Source organism: Oncorhynchus clarkii, chromosome 5, assembly GCF_045791955.1.
Source record: "Oncorhynchus clarkii lewisi isolate Uvic-CL-2024 chromosome 5, UVic_Ocla_1.0, whole genome shotgun sequence".
In the NCBI taxonomy this organism is placed as follows: domain Eukaryota; kingdom Metazoa; phylum Chordata; class Actinopteri; order Salmoniformes; family Salmonidae; genus Oncorhynchus; species Oncorhynchus clarkii.
Window position 1 is genome coordinate 93,535,048 of NC_092151.1, and position 16,324 is coordinate 93,551,371.

At 46.3% G+C, this 16,324-nt stretch overlaps 1 protein-coding gene across 4 annotated transcripts in view; it reads left to right on the forward strand.

The window, feature by feature from the left end:
• LOC139409576 (tyrosine-protein kinase RYK-like) overlaps nt 1-16,324 on the forward strand; it is a 102,411-nt gene that overhangs the window by 41,822 nt on the left and 44,265 nt on the right. For 2 of the 4 annotated variants that reach the window (XM_071154939.1, XM_071154938.1), the window contains exons 6-8: nt 398-536; nt 1,857-1,957; nt 8,741-8,824. In XM_071154939.1, coding sequence (XP_071011040.1) covers nt 398-536; nt 1,857-1,957; nt 8,741-8,824 — 324 coding nt within the window. The remainder of the gene's footprint in view (nt 1-397; nt 537-1,856; nt 1,958-8,740; nt 8,825-16,324) is intronic. The other 2 variants (XM_071154941.1, XM_071154940.1) reach the window with 1 other exon arrangement.

Below are 16,324 nucleotides of genomic sequence, written 5' to 3' on the forward strand. Positions count from 1 at the left end.
AGGTCGGGCACTGATGTTGGGGGATTAAACCTGGCTTGCAGTCGACGTGCATGGGACATTGTCATGCTGAAACAGGAAAGGGCCTTCCCCAAACTGTTGTCAAAAGGTTGGATGCACGGAATTGTCTAGAATCTCATTGTTTACTGTAGCATTAAGATTTCCCTTCACTGAAAAACAGCCCCATACCATTAATCCTGCTCCACCAAACTTTACAGTTGGGACTATGCATTCGGGCAGGTAGCGTTCTCCTGTCATCTGCCAAAGCCACATTTTATCTGTTCGGACTGCCAGATTGTGTAACGTGATTTACATATACCAATGTTGGGGTGTTTTGTGCTGTCTCTCTCTCTCTCTCTCTCTCTCTAACCTCTGACCTCTATCCCGCTCTCTCCTCCAGATGGAGTGTCCATTCCTACCACCTCTACCAGGGTGTTCTATATCAGTGTTGGGGTGTGCTGTGCTGTCATCTTCCTGGTGGCCATTGTCTTGGCTGTTATGCATCTACACAGCATGAAGAGAGTAGAACTGGACAACAGGTCAGTACCTGGGGGGCCTCTAAGGAGGATCAGTGATGTTGTATTGTGTGCTGTTGACAGTGTGCTGTCCTTTTTAGACTGGGTACCTCCTATTCATCCGGTGTTCCCCTAACCTTCTCACTTCAACTGATCTCCATTCACAGTGCCCTCTGTATTGGGATGCTAATATGACTAGGATTATCATCAAATAGCATGAGCTGCTAATATGACTAGGATTATCATCAACTAGCACGGGATGCTAATATGACTTGCCCTCGCTAACCCGGACGACGCTAGGCCAATTGTGCGTCGCCCGGTCGCGGCCGGTTACGACAGACGCTGGGCGCGAACCCAGAGTCTCTGGTGGCACAGCTGGCGCTGCAGTACAGCGCCCATAACCACTTAGCCACCCGGGAGGCCAGTGGTTAAGTAAGTAAGCATATTGATGTCCGCACACAGCGCGTCATGAAGCCAGCACAGCTTTTAACATCTCCGTAGATATGTGCTTGGATGGATTAGAACAAGTTGAAACCCTGTACATTGGTTATGAAGATGTACCAGGAAGACCTTCTATTAACAAAAGGTCTCAGTGCTGATCACTTGTATAAACAGCACTATCTGATCCTAGATCTCCATTCCTACTCGGATGCTATGTGAGTATAGGATGTGGTCTGAATAAAAAATAAAAAAAATTCAGGTTCGCTACTTTTAGATTCCTACCACTAACTCCATCTTGGTAGATTTCATATAAGTCTCAGTGTTATCTCAGGTCATTGTTGATGCGTGTTTCTCTTGTGCTCTCTCGCTCGCTCTCTGTCTCTCTGTCTCTGTCTCTCGGTCTCTCTCTCTCTGTCTCTGTCTCTGTGTCTCTCGGTCTCTCTCTCTCTGTCTCTCTCGCTCTCCAGAACAAATTCTCACATGCTCTCACAGCCAACCAGGAATCTATCTAATGCAATATTTGAGATAAATTGAGTTGCTTTAATGCTGTTTATCAGGCTTGGTTTGATTGAATCAGTCTGCTGTTGGTGAGATGTGAACGGACAGACCCTCCTTTTATTGTAAATAGGAAGATCCTGAAGAGGATTTCTTTGTGATGGGTTGTACAGCAGGGATGGGTTCTCTATCTGTTAAGTCTGTCTGGTTTGAGGCCTAGCAGGACAGAACAGGCTCCTTCAGGATGATGTCATAGGGTACCTGGCCAGGAGGCCAATAGGAGCGCCCGAAAATTACTTGATAATGATGTAAGAGAATTGTTGTGAAGTTGGCGTCTTCGTCGTACCTCCTTCCTCACATTCATCATGAGTTCATGTTCTCATCCCTCTCCCCTCCTCTGTGTTCCAGTGTTTCAGACAGTGTCAGTTCCCAGGGCCTGTCCCAGCCGTCCACCCAGACCACCCAGTACCTGAGAGCTGACACACCCAACAACGCCAGTGCTGTCACCAGTAAGAGAGAGACACACACACACACACACACACACACACACACACACACACACACACACACACACACACACAGACACACACACACACAGAAACACACACACACACACACACACACAGAAACACACAGAAACACACACACACACACACACACAGAAACACAGAAACACACACACACAGAAACACACACACACACACACAGAAACACACACACACACACACACACACACACACACACACACACACAGAAACAGTAAGACACTTCCTAGACCCCCCCATCTAAATAACCTATCCAAGAACATCTTATCGTATTCAACTTGCAAGGTGCTGTAACTAACCGGTTCTGACAATGTCCTGATCCAGCCAATAGTTTAGAGTGAGTCCCCAGCGTCTGTTTGCTGTGTGACGTTCTTAAAGTCCTGTCTCTTTTCACTCTTACCCCCATTACCAAAGTAATGCACGTTATTTTCTTATGCTGACGGTCACAAACACTCTCTTTATGTTTAACGATAGGATCTGTGTCATTTGTTGGATACACACCCACCTTCTGATGCCAGCACCATGATGAGATTAGAACCATGGAGTTAGAATACTAGAATGGAACCTTCTTATGGTGAGAATAGTCAGCCATTTTGGTCAGGGAGTTGGTCAACCATGGTTTGCCAGTGCTGTGATAAGATATTGTGTAAAACAGTGAATTTGAAGACTGTATTTGTACGTTTGTTAGCTAGTTAGCCAGCCAGTTTTAGAGGAATTATTTAATATTTAAAAAAAAAATTCAAATTAACTGCCAATATGCCAACATTGCATTCATCAATGCAGTCAGTCTACAGCCAGACACTGGCTGACATCAGTTGATGATAGGACTTTTACAATTTGTAAAAGCAACACGTACTGATATTGTATCATATAACAGCACTCGTTTGTTTTTTACATTTATGGTCTGTTTACAAATATTTTAGAGGCTATTTATACAGAACATTTGTATAAAATCCATAGGAACTGTATTTATAATTATAAGACACTATTTTAGGTTACAATTCCTGATATGTCACAGGATTATGCCTCTACTGCCATTCATTCCAATTAGACTGGTTTGGATTTCTCCCTGACCAATATGGCTACCATTTTCTTGCCTGGCGACCGATCCACATCGCTCTGGCCAACTGACGTTTCTTCTCCACAATGAGTCTAGGATGAGCTTCCCTCCATTACGCTTTCTAGAAAGACTCCTCCTAGAGCTGGCCGCCCGAGCAAACTGAGCAATCGCGAAGAAGGGCCTTGGTCAGGAAGGTGACCAAGAAACCTGATGGTCACTCTGACAGAGCTTCAGATTTCCTCTGTTTAGATCAAATCAAATGTTATTTGTCACATGCGCTGAACATAACCTTACCGTGAAATGCTTACTTACAAGTAGAGGTCGACCGACTATGATTTTTCAACACCGATACCGATTATTGGAGGACCTAAAAAGCCGATGCCGATTAATCTGGCAATTTTTTAATAATGACAATTACTACAATATTGAATGAACACTTATTTTAACGTAAAATAATACATCAATAAAATCAATTTAGCCTCAAATAAATAATGAAACATGTTCAATTTGGTTAAAATAATGCAAAAACAAAGTGTTGGAGAAGAAAGTAAAAGTGCAATATGTGCCATGTAAGAAAGCTAACGTTTCAGTTCCTTGCTCAGAACATGAGAACATATGAAAGCTGGTGGTTCCTTTTAACAGGAGTCTTCAATATTCCCAGGTAAGAAGTTTTAGGTTGTAGTTGTTATAGGAATTATAGGACTATTTCTCTCTATACCGTTTGTATTTCATTAACCTTTGACTATTGGATGTTCTTATAGGTACTTTAGTATTGCCAGTGTAACAGTATAGCTTCCGTCTCTCTCCTCGCTCCTACCTGGGCTCGAACCAGCAACACAACGACAACAGCCACCATCGAAGCAGCGTTACCTATGCAGAGCAAGGGGAACAACTACTAGAAGGCTCAGAGCGAGTGATGTTTGAAACGCTATTAGCGCGCGCTAACTAGCTAGCCATTTCACTTCGGTTACACTGACTTGCCTAGTTAAGTAAAGGTATAAATAAAATATATATATATATTTTTTTAATCTGCAAACCGGCGCCCAAAAATACCGATTTCCGATTGTTATGAAAACTTGAAATCGGCCCTAATTAATCGGCCATTCTGATTAATCGGTCGACCTCTACTTACAAGCCTTTAACCAACAATGCACTTCAAGAAATAGAGTTAAGAAAATATTTACTAAATAAAGTAAAAAAATCTAATAAAGTAACACGTTATTTACATAACAAAATAACGAGGCTATATACAGTGGTACTGGTAGAGTCAATGTGCAGGGGTACAGGTTAGTCGAGGTAATTCTTACATGGAGGTTGGGGTAAAGTGACTGTGCATAGACAGTAAACAGCGAGTAGCAGCAGTGTACAAAACAAAGGGGAGGGGTGTCAATGCAAATACTCTGGGTGGCCATTTGATTATTTGTTCAGCAGTCTTATGGCTTGGGGGTAGAGGCTGTTAAGGAGATGGGAGAACCTTCCAGAAGGACAACCATCTCTGTAGCACTCCACCAATCAGGCCTTTATGGTAGAGTGGGTAGAAGGAAAGCCACTACTCAGTAAAAGACACATGATAGCCCACTTGGAGTTTGCCAAAAGGCACCTTAAGGACTCTCAGACCATGAGAAAACAAGATTATCTTGTCTGATGAAAGCAAAATTGAACTCTTTGGCCTGAATGCCAAAAGTCAGGTTTGGAGGAAACCTGTCAACATTCTTACGGTGAAGCATGGTGGTGGCAGCCTCATGCTATGGGGATGTTTTTCAGAGGCAGAAACTGGTTGACTCGTCAGGATCGAGGGAAAGATGAACAGAGCAAAGTACAGAGATCCTTGATGAAAACCTGCTCAGGACCTCAGACTGGGGAGAAGGTTCACCTTCCAACAGGACAATGACCCTAAACACACAGCCAAGACAACTCAGGAGTGGCTTCGGGATAAGTCTCAATGTCCTTGAGTGGCCCAACCGGAGCCCGGACTTGAACCCAATCAGACATTTCTGGAAAGACCAAAAAATAGCTGTGCAGCGACACTCCCCATCCAACCTGACAGAGCTTGAGGGAATCTGCAGAGAAGAATGGGAGAAACTCCCCAAATACAGGTGTGCCAAGCTTGTAGCGTCATACCCAAGAAGACTCGAGGCTGTAATCGCTTCCAAAGGTGCTTCAGCAAAGTACTGAGTAAAGGGTCTGAATACTTATGTAAATATGAGATTTCAGTTTTTATTTGTAATAAGTTGGCTAACATTTTTAAAAACCTGTTTTTGCTTTGTCATTATGGTGTATTGTGTGGAGATTGAGAATGTATATATTTTTAATCCATTTTAGAATAAGGCTGTATCAGCATTGTTTTTGTCTTATTCCATTCATGCCACCAAACATTTCCATTCATTGTGATGACTGTTTAAAAACCAATTTTATGCTTGATCTGAAAGCTCCTTATGGAGTAGCCTCCGGAGGCATGCAGAGGTCAGATTTAGTTGGTACCGCATTGCCGTGCACCTCCCAAATGTTGTAACTGTGTGGATTGCTCCGTATATATAGCTCTTTATTGACATGATTTGGTTGACGGTAGGTTGGGGCGGGATGTCCTGTATAAACACAAATGGCCAATACGGAAGTCTGATTCATCATGCATTTTACTCAGTGGTGTGTACATGAATCTGTGTAAGAGGGTGTACACTGTGGCCATCTAGTGGCTGTGTCCTCCTACTGCAGGTTGTCGGGGTTGTGTCCTCCTACTGCAGGATGTTGGTGCTGTGTCCTCCTCCTACTGCAGGGTGTTGGGGCTGTGTCCCCCTCCTACTGCAGGGTGACGGGGCTGTGTCCCCCTCCTACTGCAGGGTGACGGGGCTGTGTCCCCCTCCTACTGCAGGGTGACGGGGCTGTGTCCCCCTCCTACTGCAGGGTGACGGGGCTGTGTCCCCCTCCTACTGCAGGGTGACGGGGCTGTGTCCCCCTCCTACTGCAGGGTGACGGGGCTGTGTCCCCCTCCTACTGCAGGGTGACGGGGCTGTGTCCCCCTCCTACTGCAGGGTGACGGGGCTGTGTCCCCCTCCTACTGCAGGGTGACGGGGCTGTGTCCTCCTCCTACTGCAGGGTGACGGGGCTGTGTCCCCCTCCTACTGCAGGGTGACGGGGCTGTGTCCCCCTCCTACTGCAGGGTGACGGGGCTGTGTCCCCCTCCTACTGCAGGGTGACGGGGCCGTGTCCTCCTCCTACTGCAGGGTGACGGGGCCGTGTCCCCCTCCTACTGCAGGGTGACGGGGCTGTGTCCCCCTCCTACTGCAGGGTGACGGGGCTGTGTCCCCCTCCTACTGCAGGGTGACGGGGCTGTGTCCCCCTCCTACTGCAGGGTGACGGGGCTGTGTCCCCCTCCTACTGCAGGGTGACGGGGCTGTGTCCCCCTCCTACTGCAGGGTGACGGGGCTGTGTCCCCCTCCTACTGCAGGGTGACGGGGCTGTGTCCCCCTCCTACTGCAGGGTGACGGGGCTGTGTCCCCCTCCTACTGCAGGGTGACGGGGCTGTGTCCCCCTCCTACTGCAGGGTGACGGGGCTGTGTCCCCCTCCTACTGCAGGGTGACGGGGCTGTGTCCCCCTCCTACTGCAGGGTGACGGGGCTGTGTCCCCCTCCTACTGCAGGGTGACGGGGCTGTGTCCCCCTCCTACTGCAGGGTGACGGGGCTGTGTCCCCCTCCTACTGCAGGGTGACGGGGCTGTGTCCCCCTCCTACTGCAGGGTGACGGGGCTGTGTCCCCCTCCTACTGCAGGGTGACGGGGCTGTGTCCCCCTCCTACTGCAGGGTGACGGGGCTGTGTCCCCCTCCTACAGCAGGGTGATGGGGCTGTGTCCCCCTCCTACTGCAGGGTGATGGGGCTGTGTCCCCCTCCTACTGCATGGTGATGGGGCTGTCTCCTCCTCCTACTGCATGGTGATGGGGCTGTCTCCTCCTCCTACTGCATGGTGATGGGGCTGTCTCCTCCTCCTACTGCATGGTGATGGGGCTGTCTCCTCCTCCTACTGCAGGGTGATGGGGCTGTCTCCTCCTACTGCAGGGTGATGGGGCTGTGTCCTCCTCCTACTGCAGGGTGATGGGGCTGTGTCCTCCTCCTACTGCAGGGTGATGGGGCTGTGTCCTCCTCCTACTGCAGGGTGATGGGGCTTTGTCCTCCTCCTACTGCAGGGTGATGGGGCTATGTCCTTCTCCTACTGCAGGGTGCTGGGGCTGTGTCCTCCTCCTACTGCCTTATATAAAGAATATGTACATAAAGATATATGAATTAGTGATGGTACAGAACGGCATAGGCAAGATGCAGTAGATGGTATCGAGTACAGTATATACATATGAGATGAGTAATGTAGGGTATGTAAACAAAGTGGCATAGTTTAAAGTCGCTAGTGCAACATTTTTTACATCAATTTCCATCATTAATGTCATTAGTGTCTGGAGTTGAGTCCGTATGTTGGCAGCAGCCACTCAATGTTAGTGATGGCTGTTTAACAGTCTGATGGCCTTGAGATAGAAGCTGTTTTTCAGTCTCTCGGTCCCTGCTTTGATGCACCTGTACTGACCTCGCCTTCTGGATGATAGCGGGGTGAACAGGCAGTGGCTCGGGTGGTTGTTGTCCTTGATGATCTTTATGGCCTTCCTGTGACATCGGGTGATGTTGGTGTCCTGGAGGGCAGGTAGTTTGCCCCCGGTGATGCGTTGTGCAGACCTCACTACCCTCTGGAGAGCCTTGCGGTTGTGGGCGGTGCAGTTGCCGTACCAGGCGATGATTCTGCCTGACAGGAGTGTTTTTGGTGACCAGACAAATTTCTTTAGCCTCCTGAGGTTGAAAAGGCGCTGCTGTGCCTTCTTCACGATGCTGTCTGTGTGGGTGGACCAATTCAGTTTGTCTGTGATGTGTTCGCCGAGGAACTTAAAACTTACTACCCTCTCCACTACCGTCCCATCGATGTGGATAGGGTGGTTTTGTTGACGTTGAGTGTGAGGTTATTTTCCTGACACCACACTCCGAGGGCCCTCACCTCCTCCCTGTAGGCCACCTCTTCGTTGTTGGTAATCAAGCCTATCACTGTAGTGTCGTCTGCAAATTTGATGATTGAGTTGGAGGCGTGTGTGGCCACGCAGTCATGGGTGAACAGGGAGTACAGGAGAGGGCTCAGAACGCACCCTTGTGGGGCCCCAGTGTTGCAGATCAGCGGGGTGGAGATGTTGTTACCTACCCTCACCATCTGGGGGTGGCCCGTCAGGAAGTCCAGGACCCAGTTGCACAGGGCGGGGTCTCGATCTTAATGACGAGTTTGTAGGGTACTATAGTGTTGAATGCTGAGCTGTAGTCAATGAACAGCATTCTTACATAGGTATTCCTCTTGTCCAGATGGGATAGGGCAGTGTGATGGAGATTGCATCGTCTGTGGACCTATTTGGGCGGTAAGCAAATTGAAGTGGGTCTAGGGTGTCAGGTAGGGTGGAGGTGATATGGTCCTTGACTAGTCTCTCAAAGCACTTCATGAAGCATTCTTCCTCCTCCTACTGCAGGTGGCTGTGTCCTCTAATCTGCTTTGATGTGTTTAATGGTACCATCCCACACCTGTCATTTACCCAACCCTTAATCACCTCTCTCACTCTCTTTCTCTCTCTCTCTCTCGCCCTCCCTCCACACCCCCCCTGTCCTCTCACCATCAGACCATCACCCTGGCACTGCACCCGTTCTCCAGCTTGCTGCCGCCACCTTCCCAAACCCTGAAGCCCCCGTCCATGAAACCAGAAGTAAGTTCAGTCACATGTAGTCCAGTCTTACCGTGGGCCCATCCACTGCACTAGTCCAGTCTTACCGTGGGCCCATCCCCACTGCACTAGTCCAGTCTTACTAGTCGTGGGCCCATCCCCACTGCACTAGTCCATCCCCACTGCACTAGTCCAGTCTTACCGTGGGCCCATCCCCACTGCACTAGTCCAGTCTTACCAGGGGCCCATCCTCTGCACTAGTCCAGTCTTACCGTGGGCCCATCCCCTCTGCACTAGTCCAGTCTTACCAGGGGCCCATCCTCTGCACTAGTCCAGTCTTACCAGGGGCCCATCCCCACTGCACTAGTCCAGTCTTACCGTGGGCCCATCCCCACTGCACTAGTCCAGTCTTACCAGGGGCCCATCCTCTCTGCACTAGTCCAGTCTTACCAGGGGCCCATCCTCTCTGCACTAGTCCAGTCTTACCAGGGCCCATCCACTGCACTAGTCTCCCTGTATTTTGTCATGTCACATGATGTGAACTTTACGTTTTATTTAAAGCTTTTTCATCAAACTGTCCCCTTAAAAAAAAAAAAAAATTGTAAATGTTTGTTTTATGACAGATGGTCCAGCACCATCCTCAAACACAATTACTTTTATTTTTTGGTGTAATGTTAATTTCTGGAGAAGGCTTAAAAATTCAGGATCAAATCTGTCATGTGACATTTTTATTGTTCTGAAACAGAGGCCCTATTCATAACTTCTACTTCTAACGGATTCATTCATCCTCATGTTTATTATCACTGTTTGTTTGTTTTTAATCATCTATAGTGTTTAGCTAATCCATCCATATTGCCGGAGTTGGCTTCAGTCCTCATAAAAGTGCAACAATACTCCTTCCAGTAAAATTAATTTCATCGAAACATACTCTCATTGGCGACGTTGCAGTGCCTTTCCTCACAGTGAGATCTACTGTGGCACCATTATCCTGTAATCTGGTAACGGACAGTTAAGGACAATGACCGTCAAATAAATGTCTTCTTTGTCATAATCGTCATATTACATTTATTTGAAGAGGGTATGTAACTTTTTTGTTTTTAAAGTGCTTATATAGTTTACCTAATATCAGTTTAAAATGTTGACATGAAAAGGGTCAAATGTGTCAATATTTTACGAGCAGAGCAGCAGTCTGGAGGAAAAGCTTTGTTTCCAAACGTTCCAAGCGCTTAAACCATTTTGTTTTTGAGTTTGTTGTCTCCAGAGCTGTGTTGTATTCGTTAGGCCGTAGAGCCAACGGTTGTCTCCAGAGCTGTGTTGTATTCGTTAGGCCGTAGAGCCAACGGTTGTCTCCAGACCTGTGTTGTATTCGTTAGGCCGTAGAGCCAACGGTTGTCACCAGAGCTGTGTTGTATTCGTTAGGCCGTAGAGCCAACGGTTGTCTCCAGAGCTGTGTTGTATTCGTTAGGCCGTAGAGCCAACGGTTGTCTCCAGAGCTGTGTTGTATTCGTTAGGCCGTAGAGCCAACGGTTGTCTCCAGAGCTGTGTTGTATTCGTTAGGCCGTAGAGCCAACGGTTGTCTCCAGAGCTGTGTTGTATTCGTTAGGCCGTAGAGCCAACGGTTGTCTCCAGAGCTGTGTTGTATTTGTTAGACCGTAGAGCCAACGGTTGTCTCCAGAGCTGTGTTGTATTCGCTAGACCGTAGAGCCAACGGTTGTCTCCAGAGCTGTGTTGTATTCGTTAGACCGTAGAGCCAACGGTTGTCTCCAGAGCTGTGTTGTATTTGTTAGTTCGTAAAGCCAACGGTTGTCTCCAGAGCTGTGTTGTATTTGTTAGTTCGTAGAGCCAACGGTTGTCTCCAGAGCTGTGTTGAATTCGTTAGACCGTAGAGCCAACGGTTGTCTCCAGACCTGTGTTGTATTCGTTAGGCCGTAGAGCCAACGGTTGTCTCCAGAGCTGTGTTGTATTCGTTAGGCCGTAGAGCCAACGGTTGTCTCCAGAGCTGTGTTGTATTCGTTAGGCCGTAGAGCCAACGGTTGTCTCCAGAGCTGTGTTGTATTTGTTAGACCGTAGAGCCAACGGTTGTCTCCAGAGCTGTGTTGTATTCGCTAGACCGTAGAGCCAACGGTTGTCTCCAGAGCTGTGTTGTATTCGTTAGACCGTAGAGCCAACGGTTGTCTCCAGAGCTGTGTTGTATTCGTTAGACCGTAAAGCCAACGGTTGTCTCCAGAGCTGTGTTGTATTTGTTAGTTTGTAGAGCCAACGGTTGTCTCCAGAGCTGTGTTGAATTCGTTAGACCGTAGAGCCAACGGTTGTCTCCAGAGCTGTGTTGTATTCGTTAGACCGTAGAGCCAACGGTTGTCTCCAGAGCTGTGTTGTATTTGTTGGACCGTAGAGCCAACGGTTGTCACCAGAGCTGTGTTGAATTCGTTAGACCGTAGAGCCAACGGTTGTCTCCAGAGCTGTGTTGTATTTGTTAGTTCGTAGAGCCAACGGTTGTCTCCAGAGCTGTGTTGTATTCGTTAGACCGTAGAGCCAACGGTTGTCTCCAGAGCTGTGTTGTATTCGTTAGACCGTAGAGCCAACGGTTGTCTCCAGAGCTGTGTTGTATTTGTTAGTTCGTAGAGCCAACGGTTGTCTCCAGAGCTGTGTTGTATTCGTTAGGCCGTAGAGCTAACGGTTGTCTCCAGACCTGTGTTGTATTCGTTAGGCCGTAGAGCCAACGGTTGTCTCCAGAGCTGTGTTGTATTCGTTAGACCGTAGAGCCAACGGTTGTCTCCAGAGCTGTGTTGTATTCGTTGGACCGTAGAGCCAACGGTTGTCTCCAGAGCTGTGTTGTATTCGTTAGACCGTAGAGCCAACGGTTGTCTCCAGAGCTGTGTTGTATTCGTTAGGCCGTAGAGCCAACGGTTGTCTCCAGAGCTGTGTTGTATTCGTTAGACCGTAGAGCCAACGGTTGTCTCCAGAGCTGTGTTGTATTCGTTAGGCTGTAGAGCCAACGGTTGTCTCCAGACCTGTGTTGTATTCGTTAGGCCGTAGAGCCAACGGTTGTCTCCAGAGCTGTGTTGTATTCGTTAGGCCGTAGAGCCAACGGTTGTCTCCAGAGCTGTGTTGTATTCGTTAGACCGTAGAGCCAACGGTTGTCTCCAGAGCTGTGTTGTATTTGTTAGGCCGTAGAGCCAACGGTTGTCTCCAGAGCTGTGTTGTATTCGTTGGACCGTAGAGCCAACGGTTGTCTCCAGAGCTGTGTTGTATTCGTTAGGCCGTAGAGCCAACGGTTGTCTCCAGAGCTGTGTTGTATTCGTTAGGCCGTAGAGCCAACGGTTGTCTCCAGAGCTGTGTTGTATTCGTTAGGCCGTAGAGCCAACGGTTGTCTCCAGAGCTGTGTTGTATTCGTTGGACCGTAGAGCCAACGGTTGTCTCCAGAGCTGTGTTGTATTCGTTAGGCCGTAGAGCCAACGGTTGTCTCCAGAGCTGTGTTGTATTCGTTAGGCCGTAGCCAAAGATGCAATACAAGCTCAAAACATGTTTCAACAAAAATGACAATTATGAAATCTGTGGTTATTTTCATGACAATTAATCGTCACAGATCTACTGATCAGACACGCACGGGTGGTTGATGTTTAACGTAGTTTGGTGCTGTTCTCAGTTTAGCCACTAGGTGGCAGCAAAACGTTGTGCCATCTCTCTGGTCTGAAGACTGTAGAAATACAAGGCAAATGTCTGCTCCCTGTAACAGGTTTATCTCAGAAAACATGTAAAGATGGTACTGATGGTGTGCTATAAAACCTAATATTTTATAGTTACATTATATTTTATAGTTACATTATATTTTATAGTTACATTACATTTTATAGTTACATTACATTTTATACTTACATTACATTTTATAGTACATTACATTTTATAGTACATTACATTTTATAGTACATTATATGTTATAGTTTCATTATATGTTATAGTTTCATTATATGTTATAGTTTCATTATATGTTATAGTTTCATTATATGTTATAGTTAATTATATGTTATAGTTTCATTATATGTTATAGTTAATTATATTTTATAGTTATTTATTATATAAAAATATATGACCTGACACTAACATATCTTATTCTGATATTTCTTGTTTCTTCTAATTGTTTTGTTTTATTTGTGTCCAGTATTGTCCTGTTAGTTAGTATTGTGCTGTTTTAAAAAATTAAATAACAAATATTTGTCACATGCTCCAAATACAACAGTGAAATGCTTCCTTACTACAAGCCCTTTAACCAACAACGCAGTTCTAAAGAAAATATAGTTAAGAAAAGATTTACTAAATAAACTAAAGTAAAAGAAATAACACCCTAAAATAACAATAATGAGGCTATATTCAAGTGGTACCTGTACTGAGTCGAGGTGCGCGGGTACATGTTGGACAGGGGTAAAGTGACTGCATGGATAAACGGAGAGTAGCAGCAGTGTAAAGAGGGGGGGGGGGGGGTCAATGTAAATAGTTGGGGTAGCCATTTGATTAGCTGTTCAGCAGTTTTATGGCTTGGGGGGTAGAAGCTGTTGAGGATCCTTTTGGTTCTAGACTCGGAGCTCCTGTACCGCATGCCTTGCGGTAGCAGAGAGAGCAGTCTATAACTAGGGTGACTGGAGTCTTTGACAATTCTTTGGGCCTTCCTCTGACACTGCCTGGTACAAAGGTCCTGGATGGCAGGAAGCTTGGTCCCAGTGATGTACTGGGCTGTACGTATTACCCTCTGTAGCGCCTTACGGTCAGATGCTGAGCAGTCGTCATATCAGGCGGTGATGCAGCCAGTCAGGAGGCTCTCGACGGTGCAGCTGTTGATATCTTTTCAGTCTCCTGAGGGGGGAAAGGCGTTGTCGTGCCCTCTTCACGACTTTCTTAGATAGTATTGTGCTGTTAGATAGTATTGTGCCGTTTTAGATAGTGTTGTGCTGTTAAACATTGCATTGCACTGCTGGAGCTGGAAACACAAACATGTCTCTTCAGCTGTTTTAACTCATCTATTTATGCAACAAATAATCTTTTGATATGATAAAGGCACATACCAATCCTGATCTCACTGTCGCCTGTAGGCATCATGTGATTTGAGGTTCATTAAGCGTGTTTCACTTTTCCATATGAAGTGGGCTTAAAATGTTTAGATTGACATATAGGATGGGAGGGATATGCGCTAGCATGCGTGACACGTTGAAGAGTTTCTTCACGAATCCCTCGGGCTTAGCTTAGTTTAGCTTGTCCTGGACTGGAGTATCTCAACCCAATTTCATACTGATGTTTTAAAGGTGCACCCTGGGATATTTTTTTTTTAACCAATAAGGCTCATCATTCATTTAACTGCCAAAATAAAGGAAACACGAGTAAAATCGGGACACAAACTATATTGAAAGCAGGTGCTTCCACACAGGTGTGGTTCCTGAGTTAATTAAGCCGTTAACATCCCATCATGCTTAGGGTCATGTATAAAAATCCACAGTTGCCCATTGTTTTAGCTAGAAGAAGAGATCTCGGTGACTTTGAAAGAGGGGTCTAGGTTTCTTCCTAGGTTTGGGCCTTTCTAGGGAGTTTTTCCTAGCCACCGTGCTTCTACACCTGCATTGCTTGCTGTTTTGGGGTTTTAGGCTGGGTTTCTGTACAGCACTTTGAGATATCAGCTGATGTACGAAGGGCTATATAAATACATTTGATTTGATTTGGTCTGAAAGGAGCATAGAGTGTTTAAAGGGTGTGTGATAGTGATGGTTATATCCGCGGGACAGTTGGGGTTTAAGGTCATGAAATATTGTGTGGATGAAGGGTGGGTGGGTGGTGGGTTGAAGAAAGAATACTTAACAGTTATTTTTCTTAACTGCATTTGTTGGTAAAGAGCATGTAGGTGGTAATCATTTCACTGTAAGGTCTACACCGGTTGTATTCGGCGCTTGTCACAAATAAAATTAGATTTGATTAAAAATAATCCATTAATGTATCAATTTGAGGTTTTGTTGTCACGTACGCTTTTGCCAGCTTAAGCTATAGAGCAAAACGTTTAACACACCGAATAGTCTACACACCAATCGCAAAAAAATGTAAACGTTTTGGGATCCACTGAGACAAAAAGGACAATGATGTCAAAGTTGAGTTAAATAAGAGAAAAGCTGTGAAATGGAAAGTTGAAAATAAAGGGAAGGGGGGACCAGAACAGGAAAAGAAAGAGGATGATAGCTGTGCTGGCTGTGCCGGGGGTGCTGGCTGTGAGTCACAAGACAGTGACTTCAAATAGGCCTGTGTTATCTCAAGGGAACTGTAGCTTACTGTTCAGATGGGTTGAATGGCAAAAAAAAATCTGGACACTGACTGTAGGTCTTTAACCTAGCCTTAATATTAACTCCTGCACAATTACTCCAGCATTTCTTTTCCACAAAAAAATAAAGTACATTTTGACTCACGAACAGGAGTGGAGAAATAGGATTTTATTTCTTTCAGCATCTTGAGAACACGTGAATGCACAGTTAGGGGACAGCCTGCAGAGAGGTGTTACCTCTATCAGCATCATTCAAGCCCAACTGAAATATTATCACAAACATGCTGTGCCGTTTTCACAGATTTCTACTACCTACAGCCGGTCAAACTGATTGCGGGGGGGGGGGGGGGGGGGGGGGGGGGGGTTATTGCGTTTTGTCCCCGGTGGTCCCTAGACGTATTTGCTCCTGCGAATGAAGGATCTGTTACAGAGAACTTCGACTGATGTCAAGTAGATTGGAAGCATTCATTCCATCGATTGATGACATTATTCTGGTGAGCAAGTGTTTATTTAGTCTTCTAGGACAACAAGTAATGACAGAAGAGATGCTTTGTGTATCTAATTAGAGACTTATAGCTTAGCAAAATGTTGGAAATTATAAGCAGAAACTAATCTAAAATTGAGCAACAACAAAAGAAGGATCCTGCACCCCCTTGTTAAAGAATCGTTCTGCCATCTCTGACTAGCTTGTTCTATATTAGCGGGTGCAGGACTCAGATTTACACTGTCACATATAGTCAGGTGGTTACGGATGGTTTTATTAGCAGTCGCGGGGAAACAAACAGCTGACCCACGCACCGCACCGTGTGTCTGTCACCATAACTCAACCCAGTTGAACTCTTATGGAAGGTTCTGGAGGGGTACCCGAGACAGCGTTTTCCACCACCGTCTACAAAACACTAAATGATGTTAATTTCTTGTGGAAGAATGGTGTCGGTATCCCTCCAATAGAGATCCAGACTCTTGTAGGAACTATGCCACGGTGTGTTGAAGCTGTTCTGGCGCCCCGTGGTGGCCCAACACCCTATTAAGACACACTATTTACTGCATATCAAAATACCCAACAGCAGTTACCTGTATATTTTAAATGTTGTTTCTGCCGTTGGGCTGAAACTCAAATCCCAGATTGTAGCTTTGGTACTTTCATGTCCATCTGATTTTGTTCAAGGCGTCCTCTGTTTTGATGTCTCATTGGTTTGCGTCTCGCCTCAATGCTCCAGTATTCACCAGCGGTTAACCACACGCTCTGA